The sequence below is a fragment of the Cantharellus anzutake genome, assembly GCF_015039405.1.
Source record: "Cantharellus anzutake strain C23 chromosome Unknown EI90scaffold_45, whole genome shotgun sequence".
In the NCBI taxonomy this organism is placed as follows: Eukaryota; Fungi; Basidiomycota; class Agaricomycetes; order Cantharellales; family Hydnaceae; genus Cantharellus; species Cantharellus anzutake.
Window position 1 is genome coordinate 373,740 of NW_024066995.1, and position 18,513 is coordinate 392,252.

The 18,513-nt window shown below is 48.7% G+C and overlaps 8 protein-coding genes across 8 annotated transcripts; 4 read left to right on the forward strand and 4 right to left on the reverse strand.

Moving 5' to 3' along the window:
• Nucleotides 1-1,186: 1,186 nt before the first annotated feature.
• Nucleotides 1,187-4,491, reverse strand: EI90DRAFT_3069884 (Mechanosensitive ion channel-domain-containing protein; the record flags this gene model as incomplete). The annotated part of the gene is made up of 19 exons (XM_039061191.1): nucleotides 4,319-4,491; nucleotides 4,171-4,289; nucleotides 4,069-4,114; nucleotides 3,927-4,008; nucleotides 3,842-3,870; nucleotides 3,597-3,784; nucleotides 3,487-3,539; nucleotides 3,291-3,432; nucleotides 3,165-3,234; nucleotides 2,864-3,106; nucleotides 2,657-2,803; nucleotides 2,581-2,605; nucleotides 2,310-2,522; nucleotides 2,064-2,257; nucleotides 1,938-2,010; nucleotides 1,817-1,885; nucleotides 1,715-1,767; nucleotides 1,640-1,664; nucleotides 1,187-1,578 (listed from the first exon to the last, which is right to left on the reverse strand). Exons 1-19 carry the CDS (start codon nucleotides 4,472-4,474, stop codon nucleotides 1,187-1,189), a joined length of 2,319 nt encoding a protein of 772 aa, XP_038913009.1. The 5' UTR covers nucleotides 4,475-4,491.
• Nucleotides 4,492-6,989: 2,498 nt separating this feature from the next.
• On the reverse strand, nucleotides 6,990-10,530 carry EI90DRAFT_3156530 (Mechanosensitive ion channel-domain-containing protein; the record flags this gene model as incomplete). The annotated part of the gene is made up of 19 exons (XM_039066062.1): nucleotides 6,990-7,607; nucleotides 7,668-7,692; nucleotides 7,743-7,795; nucleotides 7,845-7,913; nucleotides 7,965-8,037; nucleotides 8,091-8,284; nucleotides 8,336-8,548; nucleotides 8,607-8,631; nucleotides 8,683-8,829; nucleotides 8,890-9,150; nucleotides 9,215-9,284; nucleotides 9,341-9,482; nucleotides 9,534-9,586; nucleotides 9,640-9,827; nucleotides 9,883-9,911; nucleotides 9,968-10,049; nucleotides 10,110-10,155; nucleotides 10,212-10,356; nucleotides 10,443-10,530. 19 exons carry the CDS (start codon nucleotides 10,528-10,530, stop codon nucleotides 7,219-7,221), a joined length of 2,292 nt encoding a protein of 763 aa, XP_038913010.1. The 3' UTR covers nucleotides 6,990-7,218.
• A 245-nt stretch (nucleotides 10,531-10,775) lies between these two features.
• On the forward strand, nucleotides 10,776-12,723 carry EI90DRAFT_3069892 (iron hydrogenase). The gene is made up of 5 exons (XM_039061192.1): nucleotides 10,776-10,835; nucleotides 10,894-11,009; nucleotides 11,066-11,216; nucleotides 11,258-11,559; nucleotides 11,613-12,723. Exons 3-5 carry the CDS (start codon nucleotides 11,103-11,105, stop codon nucleotides 12,667-12,669), a joined length of 1,473 nt encoding a protein of 490 aa, XP_038913011.1. The 5' UTR covers nucleotides 10,776-10,835; nucleotides 10,894-11,009; nucleotides 11,066-11,102; the 3' UTR covers nucleotides 12,670-12,723.
• Nucleotides 12,724-12,962: 239 nt separating this feature from the next.
• EI90DRAFT_2844703 (t-SNARE) lies at nucleotides 12,963-14,319 on the forward strand (the record flags this gene model as incomplete). The annotated part of the gene is made up of 7 exons (XM_039053706.1): nucleotides 12,963-13,180; nucleotides 13,240-13,292; nucleotides 13,361-13,464; nucleotides 13,527-13,710; nucleotides 13,767-13,873; nucleotides 13,932-14,164; nucleotides 14,220-14,319. Coding segments are annotated over 7 exons (999 nt in total), but the record flags the coding sequence as incomplete, so codon positions are not given.
• EI90DRAFT_3069896 (uncharacterized protein) lies at nucleotides 14,099-14,717 on the reverse strand (the record flags this gene model as incomplete). Its single annotated transcript, XM_039061193.1, has 4 exons — nucleotides 14,099-14,164; nucleotides 14,220-14,447; nucleotides 14,505-14,616; nucleotides 14,654-14,717. Coding segments are annotated over 3 exons (228 nt in total), but the record flags the coding sequence as incomplete, so codon positions are not given.
• EI90DRAFT_3069900 (uncharacterized protein) lies at nucleotides 14,706-15,083 on the forward strand (the record flags this gene model as incomplete). The annotated part of the gene is made up of 2 exons (XM_039061194.1): nucleotides 14,706-14,962; nucleotides 14,998-15,083. Coding segments are annotated over exons 1-2 (176 nt in total), but the record flags the coding sequence as incomplete, so codon positions are not given.
• A 479-nt stretch (nucleotides 15,084-15,562) lies between these two features.
• On the reverse strand, nucleotides 15,563-16,907 carry EI90DRAFT_2999165 (mitochondrial carrier). The gene is made up of 4 exons (XM_039056280.1): nucleotides 16,667-16,907; nucleotides 16,547-16,610; nucleotides 16,315-16,483; nucleotides 15,563-16,253 (listed from the first exon to the last, which is right to left on the reverse strand). Exons 1-4 carry the CDS (start codon nucleotides 16,856-16,858, stop codon nucleotides 15,686-15,688), a joined length of 993 nt encoding a protein of 330 aa, XP_038913015.1. The 5' UTR covers nucleotides 16,859-16,907; the 3' UTR covers nucleotides 15,563-15,685.
• A 148-nt stretch (nucleotides 16,908-17,055) lies between these two features.
• EI90DRAFT_3281650 (uncharacterized protein) lies at nucleotides 17,056-18,041 on the forward strand (the record flags this gene model as incomplete). The annotated part of the gene is made up of 3 exons (XM_039066835.1): nucleotides 17,056-17,284; nucleotides 17,350-17,438; nucleotides 17,495-18,041. 3 exons carry the CDS (start codon nucleotides 17,056-17,058, stop codon nucleotides 17,903-17,905), a joined length of 729 nt encoding a protein of 242 aa, XP_038913016.1. The 3' UTR covers nucleotides 17,906-18,041.
• Between the last annotated feature and the right edge of the window lie 472 nt (nucleotides 18,042-18,513).

Sequence of the window (18,513 nt, forward strand, 5' to 3'; positions counted from 1 at the left end):
TCGGCGGGCACGTCGGGAAGTAGGCAGTTACCAGCCTCCATTAGAATAGAGTCGGGAAGGCGGTGGCGGATTGGTGGAGCGCCGGCAGCATTCCAACTAGGCGGTGACTAGCCTTTCTTTAGCGGGAAGCATTCCAACATGATCTTATGTATGTCGGGGCTAGCTCGCGTCGTTGGTATTGTGAGTTTCCACTTGAGATCTAAATATCCCCCGGTCAAAAGTCCCCGCTACTCCGTAGCGGGTCCTGCAAGCTCAACTGAATTGCGCTGTATGTCGTTCCTCTCACTCATTACTAGACATTACAGCAATGTGAAAGTTGATGTGTTGACGTTTCTGATTCAAGAGTCGCAAATTCACGTGCTGTTCAATTGAACAAATATATTGTTGGATTGACTATTCATCGGGATTGGGCGAAACACGTCCGTGCGCTGCACTAAGTGGGACGTTCAGAGGAGAGGATGAAACTCACCTCGAAACTGGCTGCCTCCTTTTGACAGGGGTTCCGAACGCACTAACCATAGGCAAAAATATCGACAAGAAGAAACCGGGTGTTACAGGTGGAACTTTCGGTTCAAGGGGATCATTTTTTCAGAGCCCGGCATCTTCCGTGGTCAAAAGGTATATATAAGGGATGCCAGCTGGCAAAAAAGACTTTTTTTCTTCAAGCTCTTTCATGACAAACGGCAACATAAGCGCCACACTCGGTGCGGGCGGGTTCATTCACGCACAGATGGTTTAAATGTCAATGTCAGTGGAGCATGGGCACTTTTAAGGCACTAAGCCCCTAGACATCGAATCTGCGGCGCTTTCGGCTCTTTTTTTCCTTGTCGTTTGCATCTCCTTTTTCCCTTGATGTCCGTCTAACGTTGATGTTGGGTGGAGGGGAGAGATGGGTGGGAGAGCCGGATCGTCATAGAGGTTACCAACCTTGCGGTTTGTATCAAGACTCGTTGAGTCCAAGGTATTTTAACGCACTCTGGGTCCCCATATCTATGTTTGCTTTTTTTTTTTTTTTTTTTTTTTTTTTTTTTTTTTTTTTTTTTTTTTTTTTTTTCTTCCTTTCATTGCAAACTCTGAAGTAATACATGTATACACCAATATAATATACAGGCGACTCCATACTAGGTGCAGAACAAGTGCGTTCAAGAAGTCATTTTCTAAATATCATGATCTGGTTACCACCACCTCAAATGCTGCCGCGGAAAGCACCTCCACCAACATTTCTGCCGCGCATGGTAGATGACTCCGTTGCGGAGCCGCCGGTAAACGGGCTGCTTAGTTCATCACGTACCCCTTCGCGAGCAACTGAGGTCCTCAGCTCCCCTTCTTCACCGAAAACGTTCGTAGCTCCGGGAAGAATTGCAGAATTCTTGTCGGTGAACTGAAAGTCTGTCCGGCCAATGCTGGGTGATGAAGAAACGAATGGTTCAGGGGATGTTGGGGCCTTTGCGATACCTGCCTCCTGGTAAGGCGCGAGGGTGTCCTCTTTTGCAGCGTTCGGATTACCCGTTGGACCGTAAATTTTGCTTGCTTTAAGCGCATTTTTCAGGGCACAGATCCACTTGTTGCGCCGTTGCACTGTATATATATAGTTAACGATCAGCATCCTTCGAAATGCGTTTCAAGTTTTCAACATCACCTTTAAGAGCGCCCATTTGCCAGTTCTGCATCTCAAGTTAGATGAGAGGTATGAGATTCATATCGATCGACTTACCGACTTGTATTTGATTCCAGCCTTCAGCTTCATGCTCGTCTGCTCCGGAATGTCTGAACAAGCGTAAATGGTCATTCCTCTCTCAAACGAAACTGTGCTTACCGATGACGTACACATCAAACACCGGCAGATAGTCTCGTCGTTCGGCCTTGACGAAAGTTAGCATCCGAGCTGGAGAGAAGGTTGGTGAGCTGGTGAATCGACTTTGCACCGCAGAACGTACACCGCAAGTCCTCGATCTGCTCGAAGCTAGTCGAAAAATCCACATTGAACTCGAATGCCTCAGACATAGGGCCCTGTGACCGTTCGTCAACCGTAACACCAATTTCCGTAGGTCTTCCGAACTCACCGAGCGACGCTTGTTCAGGATGTACTTCGTATTAAGGACAGTGTTAGGACACTGGACATCGCATCCCCTCGAATCAACAAAGACAGTGCTAAGCAGACGCATCTCTTTTACAGTGAATGCTTCTTTATCGATCTCGATATTGTCACCAATGTCAAAAGGATGCTTCATGAAGAGGAAGATGATGCTAGCGAGCACTGGTTTATACCTGTGAGATGGTTGTTCTGAGAAACGATCCATGATGCTTACCTTCCTGTGCAGAGCTCCCAATAAGCCATGACAGACCGAGAATGGCAGAGCCAGCTCCGGTAATGATAGATGAGATGGATGCATCGAGCATAATGGCGAAAATTAACAGCACTAGGAGGATGTAAAAGGTTATGAAAATATTGTCCAATCTCCCGGTTGCCGAGTCGACATCCTTCATAGAGTTGGCCAAGGCAAGTCGCTCATGATGGATATCTACGATGAAATGTTCCGTAAGCCGTGAATATGATACCGATAATGCAAAGTGACCTACCGAGGATGGTGGCTTCGATCTCATCCTGATGGCAAATTCAGTATTAGGTTCACAAATCCTCTTGAGACACACGTACCCGAGTCACATCTCCATTTTCATCTCGGTCAAAAATCTCGAACGCAAAGGCAGCTTTTTCACGGTTAGGGAAGAACCTGGAGATATCCTCCAACACCAAGCGATCCGCCCCCTCGGAAAGGAACGAATAATACAGTCGTCGGGCGAGCTAGCATAGATCCGCAAGTCAGCAATGCACGATCTATTGATTCAAGCGAAACGGAGTTACCACCCGGGATTTGTTTACACATTCCAGAGCGCCAGCGACCATAGCCGCAGGTGAATTGGGCTGCAAAACCGATGTGCCAGCGATTTCGCTCGCCATGTTACCGAATGCCGTGGTGGTTGTTTCAGCAGTGCGTCTAACACCTTTGAGGATCCTCTTCAATAGTTTAGCAGGACTAATAGCGCCATTCGAGGGTTGTGTATTCTGCAGTGCATGCAAACGGTCCGAGTGCTTGTATAAAGTGACCTGGCGGGGGCACCTGTCAAAATTGTTGCATGAACGAGATAGATAGCGTTGTAATCACCAGGCATTCGACCTGAGCTTTCGCGCGCGCGATACGGTCCGAGTAACTCCGCTCATGAAACTTGTATGCACTGAAAATAAGTGTCAATCTCACTAACCGCATAGAGCAACAAAAAAAAACATTCACATCAACTGAATACAGAACTTCTCGGCGAGCAAACTGACAGAGCTAAGCACGAGCCCGAAAACCAAGCGCCCAGTCAGCACCAGCGCGTCTTGGCTCGAAGGATATTTCTGTGCGTTTTCGTGCGTGAACCTGACATAAATGACTATCCCTTGGGTCAGTGACATCATTGTCTCCCAGATCATGCAATGGCGCTCACTCGGATTATACGTGACGAAGACAGCGATCGACCAAGCTACAAAAGCAACAGGACTGTGAAACTTTGAGCCAATAGTCATACCGTGATCATAATGAGAGTAGAAAGTTCACCGATGCAATGCATTTAGCCAGTCTATGTACTTGTGTAAACTGACCGCAGCAACCCCAAACGTGCCTCTCAGGAAATGGGGGAGCACCATTGCAAATGCCAAAGCGGCCCACCAGCCCCCCCATATAATGCTGAACCACACGGACCACCACAGTAGCCTAACGTGCCATATCGTGGCCTTAGGGGCTGACTGGAAGAAGGTATCAGGAAGAACCAAGAACGAGACGGAAAGAAGGAAGGGCCACACCGTTACGGACAAGATACCAGGGATCCAGACTAATAGGGAGCTCTGTGAGACGCTGGTACGTGGGGAGTTCATCACTGACACTTACGAAGGGCCATTATAGGAACAATAAAGATAATCCATCGTGTTATAATAGAAGAACTTAGCAAGAATGTGTAGATTTTCATTAGCTGTGGGAATGGACAACGGAAGTGAGCTTGGAGAAATATAAATGATGGCGAAAAGCATACCTTTCCCTCAGGTAAGTCGCCTTCGGCAACTTGAAAATTGATTTGACTGGACAAAAATGTGGATGACGCCAGAAACTATTGGTTGCAAACCTTGGGACATACCTCCCATTCTTCGCATCAAATTCGTCTATATTTTTCCTCAAACTGCCCAAAATGTTCCAACTCGAATCACGTCTCTGTGCCGGTCGCTTGGCATCGGTACTGTCAGAATCATTCGGTTTCTGAAAACTTGTTGGAGTGATTGCAGGACGGGGGAGTGAGTGGGATTGGGGTCCTCAACCTTAACAGGTATTTGAAAATTGGGGTTTTGTGGTGACAAAGAAGGGTGTTCAGATGCATTCATCTCATATTTCTCAGTATGGGTGGATAAACTCTCCAGATCGGTTGAAGGCTGTCGAAAAGCCATTTGTTGAGGCCACCAAGTCCCAAAGTTCAAAGGATTCTTGAGAGCTCGCGTTGCGCTGGAGTTGAGGGGAGGAGTTGTTGATTCTGATTTGTGCCTGGTACCATGCAATTATGTACTATATTTCGATCTCCCCGGGGCGTAGGGTCCGGTAAAGAGAAGCTGGTCACCTGCCTAAGGGTCCGACCGGGTAACGCTGTCCGAGAAGATCAAATATTCCCGCTATATATCTGTAGCGCAAATTGAGGAGTCCCAAATTGAATGCGTTACTGATGCGGGATCAACGGGATCCTCTATCGTGTATAAATGAAGGGAATCGAGGACCTTGCACTCCGTGGCTCATTTTCACATCTCCTCCCTTATCTTGTACTCCCGCTCGGGCTGAGGGGAATGCGTTGAGAGGAGACACGTGCACGACGAAAGAGAAATGGAAGTAGGGTTCCTGATCGGAATCGAGCATCGTTCAGCGCCCAGGTCGGCTTCACCTGGTGATCAGCTCCATCCCTCAGCAGCACTACTCCATATACCCGCACGCTGACCCTTCCTGTGCACCCTCACTGACGACAAAGTTTGGACAGCACGGATGATATCGATGATATTGTTATGCGACACTCGGCGGAGGATACTCAAGTGGCCCTGACTAACATAACATTAATGTAACCGCGCAGCGGTATAAGTAGCGCTCTACACATGGAACGCTGTGGGGTTGCACCGAGACAAGACAAGATGAAATTAACCGGCATAATATCTGCGGACGATATGGATATGAGTAATATAAGCCATGACGTCGTCCGTCAAAGAAACAAATTTAGCAAATGCGGGGTTTAGGAGAGGTGTAGTAAAAATAGACCATATTGATATGCTTACTGCGCACACTAGTGGGAATCGGATCGCATAAGGAACCATTTTAAAGATGGTAAAATACCTTCACTTCTACGACGATTAGAATAGTATTTTACCATCAAGACTATGGTCCTTTACCGAGTTCCCATTACCATGCTAATGGGGGCAAAAAACCTATTTCTTCGTAGTTTTAACGATGGTAAGCGGTCACTTTACCACCGTCGCATTTGGTATTTTGCCACACGGGTCTTTCATCAGGCAGCCATGGGGCTGATCAAGAAGAATAGTGCAGCGGTGGGCTCAGAATAAAGGGATCGAAGGGCAGCTACAGATGTGTAATCTCTATGTGTAGGATCGCCAAGATCGTGCCTGCAATTGCTCAACCTGGACAGGTGATGATGAGTGTTGAAGCGTGTAGATAGAGGCAAAAAAAACCGAGCTACAGCAAACTGAGGCCTAACTAAACGAAGCCAGGCATGGATCCAATGCGTATGGTGAGTGTACTTACGGTGAGAGAGAAGTGGAAGTTCATTGAGTCCGGGAGTTCCCGTTCAGTTCGGTGCCTTGGGCTGTTTATATGGGCCGCTAACTCCGTGGAAGTATTGCAAGGAGTCTGGGATTACCTAACGTTATTTCTTCATTTTTTTTCTGCGCACCCTCCGAAGCCCGATCCCCTCGTCGTTCTGAGGGGTCAAAGACCGTCTCCCCACCGGTTCCATCGCTGGTCACCTGCCTACGTAGGAATAAAAGCACTCAGCATCTGCTGAGTGCCAGCTCACCGAAGCTCCTGGGCTGTTAGATCCACAGCCCCAACCCTTTCCTCTCGTTCGGAGAGGCTAGTAGCGGTTCCTACGGCCACTTCCCCACCGGTTCTAAGTGGGGAGAAGCCAGTGGTCCCTACCACTGTTCCTGTGCAACAAGCGCCAACTGTACGCCTAGGAGCGTGCAGGCGACACGTCCCACGTCGGTCCCAGGCCAAATTGATGGCAGCCTGGCACCTGCGGACTGCCAACTCGCGGAAGCGCCCTGCGCTTCGATTTTCTCTGGGACTGTTAAACTCCCAGCCCTTTCCAATTCCTTTCATTTCGAAATGTTGGAGACAGTCCAAACGACCATTTTCGACCTATTCCACACCAGGTTGACAGCATGCAGACTGCAAGCCCACAGAAGCGCGCAGCGCTTCAACAAGCCCTGAGGCTCCTATCATTCTCCCCGGGTCCGGAACTGTCCCAGACCCTCATATGCTCCTCCCCTCCCAATGAACCCCAATCCTGGAATTTCGGAGGACTTCCAAGGGAGGCACGCTTGCCGCTGTGGCAAGCAATGTTCTCCTGCCCAGCAGAAATACTGGGCCACCGATTATTTGAGAATGCCCCCAAACCAGGAGAGTATGCTGGAAATTCAAAAGCTACTTAGGGTGCTTAGAGTGGCTTTCGGCCACTATGTGGATTGTGGTCAGAATATTACTTTTTTCTATTCTTCGTTCAATCGCTATGCCTTACGTACTCAGTTTGGCCTTGTGGACTGTGCGCTTGGACCTCAATGCTCAAACATAATATCTCGGATTTTGTTCATCTTACACCTCCTTCAGTTCACTGATGTGAAGCTGAGGTGAGAGCGATATTCTAATTAGTTGTTATGATCTTTACCAACAAGTCATGCATAATACTTAATTCACAATCTAGCTGCATTGCTAAATACATAATTCACTGACACGAAGCTCTAGTAACTACCACAAAATAAATATCCAACCATGATGCGATGGGATGGGAATTGCATGGTCGCAAGGAACGTCAGGGCAGCGCAGCAGCCATTCTAGTATTCAAGTATTAACACGGAATGCATTATCATCACATTTTGAATGCTGCCGTGGATAATCGACAATTCAGGCGCAAGCACCAGGCTTAAGCGCCACCACCAACATTTCTGCCGCGCATGGCAGATGGCTCCGCTGTAGGGGAACCACCAGTGAACGGGCTGCTTCTTCCGTCACGTACCCCTTCGCGAGGGACTGGGATCCTCAGCTCCCCTTCCTCACCAAAAACATTGGTAGCTCCGGGAAGAATTGCAGAATTCTTGTCGGTGAACTGAAAGTCTGTCCGGCCGATGCCAGGTGCCGAAGAAGCGAATGGTTCAGGGAATCCTGGGGCCTTTGCGACACCTGGCTCGTGGTAAGGCACGAGGGTGACCTCTTTTGGTGGAGCAACAGCGTCCGGATCACCCGTTGGACCGTAAATTTTGCTTGCTTTAAGCGCATTTTTCAGGGCACAGATCCACTTGTTGCGCCGTTGTACTGTGTATAGTTAACATCCATCAGCATTCTTCGAAATGCGTTTCAAGTCCTCGTCATCACCTTTAAGGGCGCCCAATTGCCAGTTCTGCATCTCAAGTTAGATGATAGGCATGAGATTCATATGGATCGACTTACCGACTTATATTTGATTTCAGCCTTCAGCTTCATGCTCGCCTGCTCCGGAATGTCTGAACAAGCGTAAATGGTCATTCCTCTCTCAAACGAAACTGTGCTTACCGATGACGTACACATCAAACACCGGCAGATAGTCTCGTCGTTCAACCTTGACGAACGTTAGCATCCGAGCTGGAGAGAAGGTGGTGAGCTGGTGAATTGACTTTGCACCACAGAACGTACACCGCAAGTCCTCGATCTGCTCGAAGCTAGTCGAAAAATCCACATTGAACTCGAATGCCTCAGACATAGGGCCCTGTGACCGTTCGTCAACCGTAACACCAATTTCCGTGGGTCTTCCGAACTCACCGAGCGACGCTTGTTCAGGATGTACTTCGTATTAAGGACAGTGTTAGGACACTGGACATCGCACCCCCTCGAATCAACAAGGATAGTGCTGAGCAGACGCATCTCTTTCACAGTGAATGCTTCTTTATCGATCTCGATATTGTCACCAATATCAAAAGGATGCTTCATGAAGAGGAAAATGATACTAGCAAGCACTAGTCCGTACTTGTGAGATAGTGCTCTGGGAAGCAACCCGTGATGCTTACCTTCCTGTGCAGAGCTCCCGATAAGCCATGAAAGACCGAGAATGACAGAGCCAGCTCCGGTAATGAGAGATGAGATGGATGCATCGAGCATAATGGCGAAAATTAACAGCACTAGGAGGACGTAAAAGGTCATGAAAATATTGTCCAATCTCCCGGTTGCCGAGTCGACATCCTTCATAGAGTTGGCCAAGGAAAGTCGCTCTTGATGAATTTCTATGATGAAATGTTCCGTAAGCCGTGGATATGATACCGATAATGCAAAGTGACCTACCGAGGATGGTGGCTTCGACCTCATCCTGATGGCGAATTTAGAATAAGGTTCACAAACCCTCTTGAGACACACATACCCGGGTCGCGTCTCCATTTTCGTCTCGGTCAAAAATCTCGAACGCAAAGGTAGCCATTTCACGGCTAGGGAAGAACCTGGAGATATCCCCCAACACCAAGCGATCCGCCCCCTCGGAAAGGAACGAATAATACAGTCGTCGGGCGAGCTAACATAGATCCGCAAGTCAGCAATACGCGATCTATCAGTTCAAGCGAAACGGAGTTACCATCCGAGATCTGTTTACACTTTGCAGAGCACCAGCAACCATAGCTGCGGGTGAATTGGGCTGCAAAACTGATGTGCCAGCGATTTCACTCGCCATGTTACCGAAGGCAGTGGTGGTTGTTTCAGCAGTGCGTCTAACACCTTTGAGAGCACTCTTCAATAGTTTAGCAGGACTAACAGCGACTGAAGCGCCCCTTGAGGATTGCGTATTCTGCAATGTGTCCAAACGGTCGACATTTTTCGAGTGCCTGTATAAAATGACCTGGAGATTGAGTGGGTACCTGTCAAAATTGTTGCGTGAACGAGATAGATAGCGTTGTAATCACCAGGCATTCGACCTGAGCCTTCGCGCGCGCGATACGGTCCGAGTAACTCCGCTGATGAAACTTGTATGCGCTGAAAATAAGTGTCAATCACACTAACCGCATAGAGCAACAGAAAAAAACATTTACATCAACTGAATACAGAACTTCTCGGCGAGCAAACTAACAGAGCTAAGCACGAGCCCGAAAACCAAGCGTCCAATCAGCACCAGCGCGTTTTTGCTCGAAGGATAACTCTGTGTGTTTTCGAGCGTGAATTTGACATAAATAACTATTTCTTGGGTCAGTGACATTGTCTCCCAGATCATGCATTGGTGCTCACTCGGATTATACGTGACGAAGATAGCGATCGACCAGGCTACAAAAGCAACAGGACTGTGAAACTTTGAGCTAATAGTTATACCGTGATCATAATGAGAGTAGTTCACCGATGCAATGCATTCAGCCAGTCTATGTACTTGTGTAAACTGACCGCAACAACCCCAAACGTGCCTCTCAGGAAATGGGGGAGCACCATTGCAAATGCCAAAGCGGCCCACCAACCTCCCCATATAACGCTGAGCCACACGGACCACCACAGTAGCCTGACGTGCCATATCGTGGCCGTAGGGGCTGACTGGAAGAAGTATCAGGAAGGGCCAGAACGAGACGGAAAGAAGGAAAGACCACACCGTTACGGACAAGATACCAGGGATCCAAACTAATAGGGGGCTCTGTTAGAGGCTGGTACGTGGGGAGTTCGTCATTGCCACTTACGAAGGGCCATCACCGGAATAATAAAGATAATCCATCGTGATATAATAGAAGAATTCAGCAAGAATGTGTAGATTTTTGTTATCTGTGGGGATGAACATTGGGAGTGAACTTGAAGAAATATAAGTGATGGCGAAGAGCATACTTTTCCCTCGGGTAAGTCGCCTTCGGCAAATTGAAAATTGGGTTGACTAGACAAAAATGTGGATGACGCCAGAAGCCATTGGCTGGAAACCTTGAGACATACCTCCCATTCCTCGGATCAAATTCGTCTATGCTTTTCCCCAAATCGCCAAACAAGTCCCAACTCGAATTACGACTCTGCGCCGGTCGCTTGGGATTGGGACTGTCAGAATCATTCAGTTTCTGAAGCTTTGTTCGAGATGATGTGACTGCAGGATGAGGCGGGTAAGGCGGGTAAGTGGGATTAGGGACCTCAACATTAACGGATGTTTGAAAATTGGCGTTTTGTGGTGACAAAGGAGTGTGTTCAGAGCATTCATTTCATATTTCTCAGTATGAGTGGATAAACTCTCCAGATCGGTTGAAGGCTGTCGAAAGGCCATTTTCCGAAGCTACCAAGCAAACCTTTCCCGGAATTCAAGGATTTCTTGCTCGTGTGGCGCTGGAGATGCTGAGGGGAGGTGTTGTTCTGATCTGTGCCTGTCACTATGGAGTTACTGTACCTACCTTAAGCGGAGCGTGGGAAATGTTGCATCTGACCGGTTAACGCCGAAGCTGCTCGATGGCTTTCTCTGGTGCTTTGACACTGACTGATCTCAATGACTTCATAACCCCATCTCAGGTGTGTATCAAACCCGTAGAAGAGGTCAGACATATAGATGGGTCGAAAGTCCCTGGGACTGCAGCCGTACGCCTCACGAATCTTTGCACACACCTTCGTGGGCTCAGTCATGCTTGTCAGATAGACTGAAATACAGATAGATAACCAAGGAGAATATTATGAGGTGTCAGCGAGTGACCCTAAGGCGCGCAACAAGCTTCAAACAGCGGAGATCAGCTTGAATGATTGTTTAGCATGTAGGTGGGTACTTATGTCGTTGGCCATGAGTATAGTGAGTGATCTTTTGCACGTCCTAGCGGCTGCATTACGTCTGCAGAGTCTGTTTTGATTGCCATGCAATCTACCGCCGAAGTTTTGGGCTTCCTAGCGAACAATCCGCCTCCTTTAAGCCCACTTCATGCCATCCCAGTCATCTCCATCGCCCCCCAATCTCTCGCTTCTCTCTCTGTCTCCATATCCCCGCTCGAGGGCCGGTTGTGTCTCTTCAGAGAGTTCTTAACCGTCTTCGCGCGTTCTTCCGTACCAAGTTGGACATCCAATCTGTTTTCGACACTACATTCGCACGCCATCTGGCGCTCACGGAACATGTCAAGGAATTCCAAGAACGCCGGAAGATGCACTCCGCCTCCAACCCCCAGCTCCCTATGCTGGCAAGCGCGTGTCCAGGATGGGTATGCTATGCTGAGAAGACGCATGCAGAGATGCTGCCTTTCATGGGCAATACCAAGAGTCCTCAACAAGTCATGGGAACCCTTGTTAAAAAGTGGATGGGGTCCAAGTTCTCAAAAACGTACGCTTTTTTCCCTGTTTCTTTCGATGATCTATCCACTTTTCCAATTGCAGCCCCGATAAAATATATCACATTACCATCATGCCTTGTTACGACAAAAAACTTGAGGCTTCGAGAAAAGACTTCTACGATGAAATCTATTCAACGAGGGACGTGGACTGCGTCCTGACAACGGGAGAACTTGAGAAGCTTATGTGCGACAGGGGTTTTAATCTCCGACTTCCCGTCCTAAATGAGGATCAACCACTCCCGTCAACTCCTGATAACATTCCAGATTTAATACAACATGCTGGCTCGTCGTCTGGATCATATTTGCAGCAGCTAATTAATTCGCTCTCCTCGGATATTCTGAACCCCATTGTTGGGACACGTCGGATACGCTCCGACTACGAGGAACACACTCTCACAAATGCGGACACTGGTGAAATCGTTTTTCGTGGCGCCAAATGTTATGGTTTTCGTAACTTACAGAATATTGTCCGAAAAGTTGGAAAGGATAATGGTCTTGCGGTCGGTCGTGGTGCAGCTGCAGGTAGGATGCGGGGAAGGTCAACTGGAGGCCCAACACTTCGTGCAATTGCCCGAAAGAGGGCAATCGCCAGAGCGGGAGGTGATGATGCCGCTGCAACAGAGGGCAGCGACGCGCCTCGTGGATATGATTACGTCGAGGTCATGGCGTGTCCAGGTGGATGTGTCAATGGCGGGGGACAACTCAAACCTGCGAAGCAGAATGTCAACCAGAATGACGTATTGCTTGATTCAGAAGGTTTTTCAAGAGACTGGGAGCTGGCAGGTGCCCGCGTTGACATGACTCCCGGCGAAGGGATGATGGCCAGTGAACGGTGGGGTGATAAGGATTGGATCAAAAGGGTCGAGGACGCATATTGGAGAGATTACCCAACCCCACCGGTGACTCCTCCCCAATCTGTCTGCTCTGATGATAGGGGTGCCCTGTCAAACGCGCCCGAGACGTACACTAGCGCTGACGAGTTGGCTGAACATGTTCTGGAGGGCTTGACTCATGGTGACGAAGTGAGACGAAAGGACTTGTTTCGTACCCAGTACCACGCTGTAGAGAGCGACGTTATCGGTCTAGCTGTTAAATGGTAATCCTTCAGATGGGTGTCTCCGTAGTTTTGCGCTTCCGAATGGAGTATTGGTAGAACATTGAAGGTGGGAACGTGGCTGCAACCAGGGCAAAGAGTGATTACGCAAGGACCGCTGGTGAACAAATAAGCAAAGCCAAAAGGAAAAGCAAGCATGAAAAACAGGGCTGAAAATGACAGGGTGGGGCGCCTACGGCTTGACACGTGATATTTTTGGTCATCAATGGCGCAAGCACTTCCGCCATAAGCGAACTCTACAAGGAATTTGGTGACACCGCATGCATGGCGTCTACGTCTTCATCCGAGCCCACAACTCGGTCTCGAACACTCTTGTTTCTATCATACCGTGACTCTGATGGACGCTCGAGGCGACCGCGAAATAGACGTTCTCGGGCTCTTTTGTATTCCGACGCAGACGTGGATGGAGCTGATGAACGGCAAGGGCTTATTGCTGGGGATGCATCCAGGTCCTCAGACCATGTCATATTAAATATGGATCCTTTGCCACCGAAATGGTTCGTTCTCTGAATCGCTATCATGAAAGGATTTGATGTTAGGACCTTGTCATGGCTAGGGTTGATATTTCGGGACAGGTCGAGGAAATACTAAATGGCGCTAGTTTGAAAAGTGAGTTTAATCATGAAAGCGACTCCCACGTATGACGTATGACGCCCCCCTGAATTCGCAATGAGTAGTTTCCACCTTGGAGAAACTGCATACAAAGCACGCCCTGCCGGGATTTGCGGATCGGTCTGCAGAAGAGAGGGAAATTGAACGGCTGACCCAGGAAATAACAAGAGTACGCCGCCTCCTCTTCACCACCAATTAGGTCGTCCCGCTAAGCCCGCGTCCCCCACCAAGGATTTCCGCCAGTCCCAAAACCTCATACAACGGATCTCGGTTTCCAATACACATGCATTTCCACCCACGAGTGCACCTTCGAAAGACGAAAAACTTGCTGCGAAGAATGTTCAACGAGGGTTGGCAGCAAAGCTTCAAGAGCTCAGTGGGAGGTTTCGGAAAAAGCAACGTGTCTACATGGAAAGTGAGGTCAGCATTCTCAGACGCTGTGCTTCTGATGCCAACAACAATCTGTCATAGAATTACAAGGCCATGCCATCAAAAACCAGGATCTTCTCATTGCATCTGGCGTCATTTCGTCCAAGGGGATAGACAAAATGAACGAAGTAGAAGACGATATGCAGGCAGTACGTCTCCTACATCTACTCCCATCTGATTTTTTGTTGAGTTTCCCCTCTCTCTCAGTCCCGTAGTCAACTCTCTGCTCAGGAGCAGCAAACTGCCAGTCCTGAATTGGAGCAAAGAAATAGAGAGATCGCTGAAATTGCCAAATCAATAACTCAACTTGCGGACATATTCAAAGATCTCCAAAATATGGTCATTGACCAAGGGACCATATTAGACAGTATCGAATATAACGTGGAGCAAACTTCCAGGCACGTCTCAGAGGCAGTGAAGGAACTGGATATTGCTACCAAGTAAGTTCGACTTCGCGTCCCCCAGCCAAACCGTCTAACGTTTTCGGCTCAATAGATATCAACGGAATACCGGTCGCCGGAAATGCATATTCCTCCTAATACTCATAATCTTCGGACTTGTGATTGTTCTCATCTTCAAGCCACGACATCATTCACCTCCAGATCCACCTCATCCAGCAATAACACCCTCTACACCATCTTAATGACTTTTCTACGACTTGTTCATTCGTATTAATGCTTTCGGAACGCTTTCGACATTGGTTCGTTTCTGCCTTGGGTTAGCCTTGGGTGGGCTTTAAATTTAAATTATCTTTTCGCCAAGTTATGTAACCCCATGCACAGGCCTATACAGGTTGCTAAAGATGCAAAACTGCCCCGATGAGACCGCAGAATGAATACAGACTCGAAGACGCGCGGCCCAGTGCAGGTGGGCAAATGAACGTCAGGCAAGGCTGGGCACCAGCTTATGATCATTGTTCAAGTCTTCACCCTTATCCTCACCGGTTGGCTCATTGCCATTTCGGACCGATGCGGGCTCTTGTATTCCGTTACACCTGCCGACCACATCTCCAAACTCGTGGGATATACAAAGTCTTTGTCTGCATCAGATAGGGATGTTCCTCCAAAACACGATCATGATCACGCAGTACGAATTCCGCGATCAACCTCACCTGGACTCGTTATCTTTGTAGGCTTCATCGGTCGGTTATGGGGAATCGCTGCTGCTGGTCTGTGTTCGAGAATATGATGCAGGTCAACATTCCCAAGTATGCCCCTAACCTTCCCAGACCCTTAATTGTCGCGTGATGAACGCCGCCGATGCAGTATGGAAGGTCGTGCCACCACCTGATCGACCAGCTGTCCTGCACGCATACGTCAATATGCTAAATGATGTTTTCCTTATTGGCGTCCCTGCGGGGTACTAAGGCTCTTTGTAGCACTATATGCCCGTATTGGAAATGGACTGCCAATATGGACTGGAGCCTGAGGGAAAGGACGTGAAGGTCTAGGCTCTCAACGATCGTCATTACTTCTCATCTCCCTCCGTCCGTTTGTCGTCATTCCTAACCTTTCTCCAACGACCCACCTGCTTTCTGCAAGACATGCAATGCGTCATCAGGAAATTCTTCTGACATTGTGTTTTGTTTATGATTCATGATCTTTACGAATCCACATGTTTCTTGTCGGCGTCTCATCACCATTATTCATCGGTCCGCATAACCATTTCTAATCCTGTGCGCCTATATCCCTGTGCCCACCAATTTTTGATGCATGCATTCCCAATCGCTTCTACTATGTTATCCACGACTATATAACTTATGAGTCACAATTATCAACTTGAAGGCGAGCTTGGGTGGTGTCCGTAACACATAGATTCCAGCTCTTTCACGAATCCGTCTGAGCGGCATTTCTTTCTTTATCAAGATAGACAGTGCGTGGGGACTCAACATACAATTTTGCAGAGTCAACATACAAATATGTGTTGCAAAGAATAAGCACAAGGGTCATAGTTTCCGGAGTTTATGTCAACCCCGCAAACACGGTCCCGAACAACGTCAAATAAAAGGCGCGATAAAGCGTGCTCCACCCTTCCTCCTCCACTATCTTTCTCATCGCATCCAACAACCCTTCATATGGCTGATCCTCGTCTCTTAGGCCAATGACATCCTCATTCTCCCCAGAGTATTCTAATCCCGGCGGAAGCTCCTCCTGCACAGGTGCTGGCACGCCACCAGCACTCCTATAGTGGTTTCTCTGGACGCTTAGGCGAGCCGCTAGCACCTCAAGAGGGCACAGGACTATGAAACCCAGGCATAGGAAAAGAATATAGACCACGAAACCCACGAAGGGCCAGAAACCACGCAAGACGCCCCATGAGCTACGGTATCCGGGGGTGAATGATGGAACGAAGAGGGATCTTGCGCCGCGAACGACAGTAAAGAAGTAAATGACGTGGAGAGCTTGGGCAAGGGCGATACCAGGTGTGAAGTATAGGCGCCAAGGGTTCTGGCGTTCGTACGAGGTGAATAGGACCCGCAGCGCTAGTCTGGGGTTTAACCATGGTAATTTATGTGGAGTACAAATTGCACTACAGGGATCGCCGCTTGGTTAGTTACTGAATCCGATGATGTGGGTTGACGACAACGTACCGGTTGACCAGAATTTCACGAGGAATGGACCAAATGACGATAAAGAAGCACCACAGAATCGTCCCCCATAACCCCTGTGAAGAAATAGCATAGCGTGGGGAGGTGCCTCCTCCAGAAATGAAAATGTAGCTCAGGATGTGTTGGAGGATGGCGGTCAACAGCAAGGGCACTGCGGAAATCGGAAGCCATTCAAATGAATAATATTCGGGCTCGCCAGGAGGCAGGTACTCACTCAATCCCTTGTACAATCCCTGGTACCCCTCAATCCTCTTGACGCGAAGGAACATTGCTAGCGGCTTCGCTTCAACATCAGCATTGCTGAATGTGTAATCATGGTAACAGTTGGACTCACAGAATTCACGACGGGGCCAACACGCATGTCTTGACTAAGCCTCTGACTGTCCCCTTCCTCAGTTTCACCCAAACCCACTCCTTTGGGGGTGTAATTGATACGGAATCGAGTGACGACTCCAACGATTGGCACAATAAGCCATACTGTGATAGCTGACGACAAGAAGAACGCTAAGAGCGTTGAGAAGTCCATGGATGGGTGTTCCGTAAGAAAACACCCTCTATTTGCAGTAGAGGTGGTTCAGATGATGTTTGACACGGGTAGGGTACAATTTGGCGTCGGCGGAGCCTAGAGTCCTGCGCCGGGCGGTGCCGAGTGATGTCACCTGACACCCATCACCCTCATTTGTACCTTAGCTTTCTACGAAGCTTTAGTTTCCTAGCCTACCCATGTCGCAAGCTGCATCCTTGTCTCGAGATGCGACTGACTCCCCATCTCCTGCGCCTAGCGCAGGCCCGGTCAATAGGCATGCACCTACACCTCTTGAGCGTCAACGAATGCAACTCGATAAACTCTTTAAGGAACCGTCCAAACCTGCCTACATCCCCCCACCACCCAAAGAGAAGACAATAAGGCCCCCGCGTGAAATGATCAAGAATGTGCAGGGGTCGAGCGCTGGTAATTTGATTCAGTCCCGTCTAACTTGGTGAATGTTGCTTTGACTCAATTTAGGGCGATCGTAGGCGCAGGAAGTGGCGAATTTCATGTTTATAAGCAGAATCGACGGCGGGAATACGAGCGGATAAAACTCATGGAAGAGAAGACCCAAAAGGTAGGATCGGTCACCTACTTTGCTTGATTTCGGACGGTCAATGCATTATGAATCAGGAAATGGAAGCGGCCGAATTCGAGATTCGCAAGCGCGAACGGGACGAAGCCGTTGAAGCAAAGACCGCAAAGAACCGTGCGAAACGGCAGAAGAAGAAAGCTGCTCGTACGGCCGCGAAGAAAGAGGGTCAAGGAAGCCCTGACGAAGGACCCGCTGGGCAGGGAACCAAGGGGACTGTTCTAAATGAGAATGGTGCAGAGCCTGTCTTCAAGAAACGAAGGCTAATAGGGGGTGATGGACAGGCAATAACATTCCGTGTACCTGGACAGGAAGATCATGATGGCGGAGATGACAACGAGGGACTCGAGCCGAGCGATGGGGAGGGCCCGAATTACCATGGATCAGTGCCTTCTCCATCCAGTGCAAAAGTAATAGAAACGGGCACGATAACAATAGTGGACGAAGACTAATGTTTGACGGTTCCGCGGGAAGCACTGAATAAGATGATTTATTATTGTACTACAAGGGGACGTTCGCAATATAAGATTCAGGAGACATGATGCACCGTAGCATTTATTACGGTGGGCCGTGTCTGTCCAACACGCCAGACCTCTTGGAGATATTTTTCGATTCATCTGCTTGATTCTCGTCAATCGCGCCCTGGGGATTCACGCATGTCAAGGGTCCTAAACGCACTCTTCCGCCTCAAGTTCTAGTTTGTGCGCATGTTCGCGGGCGTGGACGACAGCATGCGAGCCACAACAACAGCTTGGTCAGCTTCGCGTTCAGCCTGCGTTATATGTCTTGTCGCCTTGTCAAAATTGACAACGACAGACCTGTTCTGCGAGTGTGACCTTTTCTTACGTCGCAAGGATGGTAGGGTCAGTGGTATTCTTCTCACCAATACTCAAGAATCCACCTGGTGTTGCGACAGAGTCGGTGTCCATGTGGTGGTCGCCGGAACAAAGATAGACCCTTTCTGCTCTTTCTGTGCACTATGAGAGGGTGTGTAGTCCTGTTTTGATCCGGAGACGGGCATTGCGAGGTCCTACTTCAGATTGATGCCTCCAAGGTTGTT

Excerpts from the sequence above, each read along its gene's own strand:
- EI90DRAFT_3069892 (XM_039061192.1), top strand. The coding sequence starts at position 11,103 with ATGCAATCTACCGCCGAAGTTTTGGGCTTCCTAGCGAACAATCCGCCT. Across the intron at positions 11,217-11,257 it reads AATCTCTCGCTTCTCTCTCT|AGAGTTCTTAACCGTCTTCG; the intron begins GTCTCCATATCC and ends GTGTCTCTTCAG. Across the intron at positions 11,560-11,612 it reads GGGTCCAAGTTCTCAAAAAC|CCCCGATAAAATATATCACA; the intron begins GTACGCTTTTTT and ends TTCCAATTGCAG.
- EI90DRAFT_2999165 (XM_039056280.1), bottom strand. The coding sequence starts at position 16,858 with ATGGACTTCTCAACGCTCTTAGCGTTCTTCTTGTCGTCAGCTATCACA. Across the intron at positions 16,611-16,666 it reads TTGGCCCCGTCGTGAATTCT|CCGCTAGCAATGTTCCTTCG; the intron begins GTGAGTCCAACT and ends GTTGAAGCGAAG. Across the intron at positions 16,484-16,546 it reads GGGATTGTACAAGGGATTGA|TGCCCTTGCTGTTGACCGCC; the intron begins GTGAGTACCTGC and ends CGATTTCCGCAG.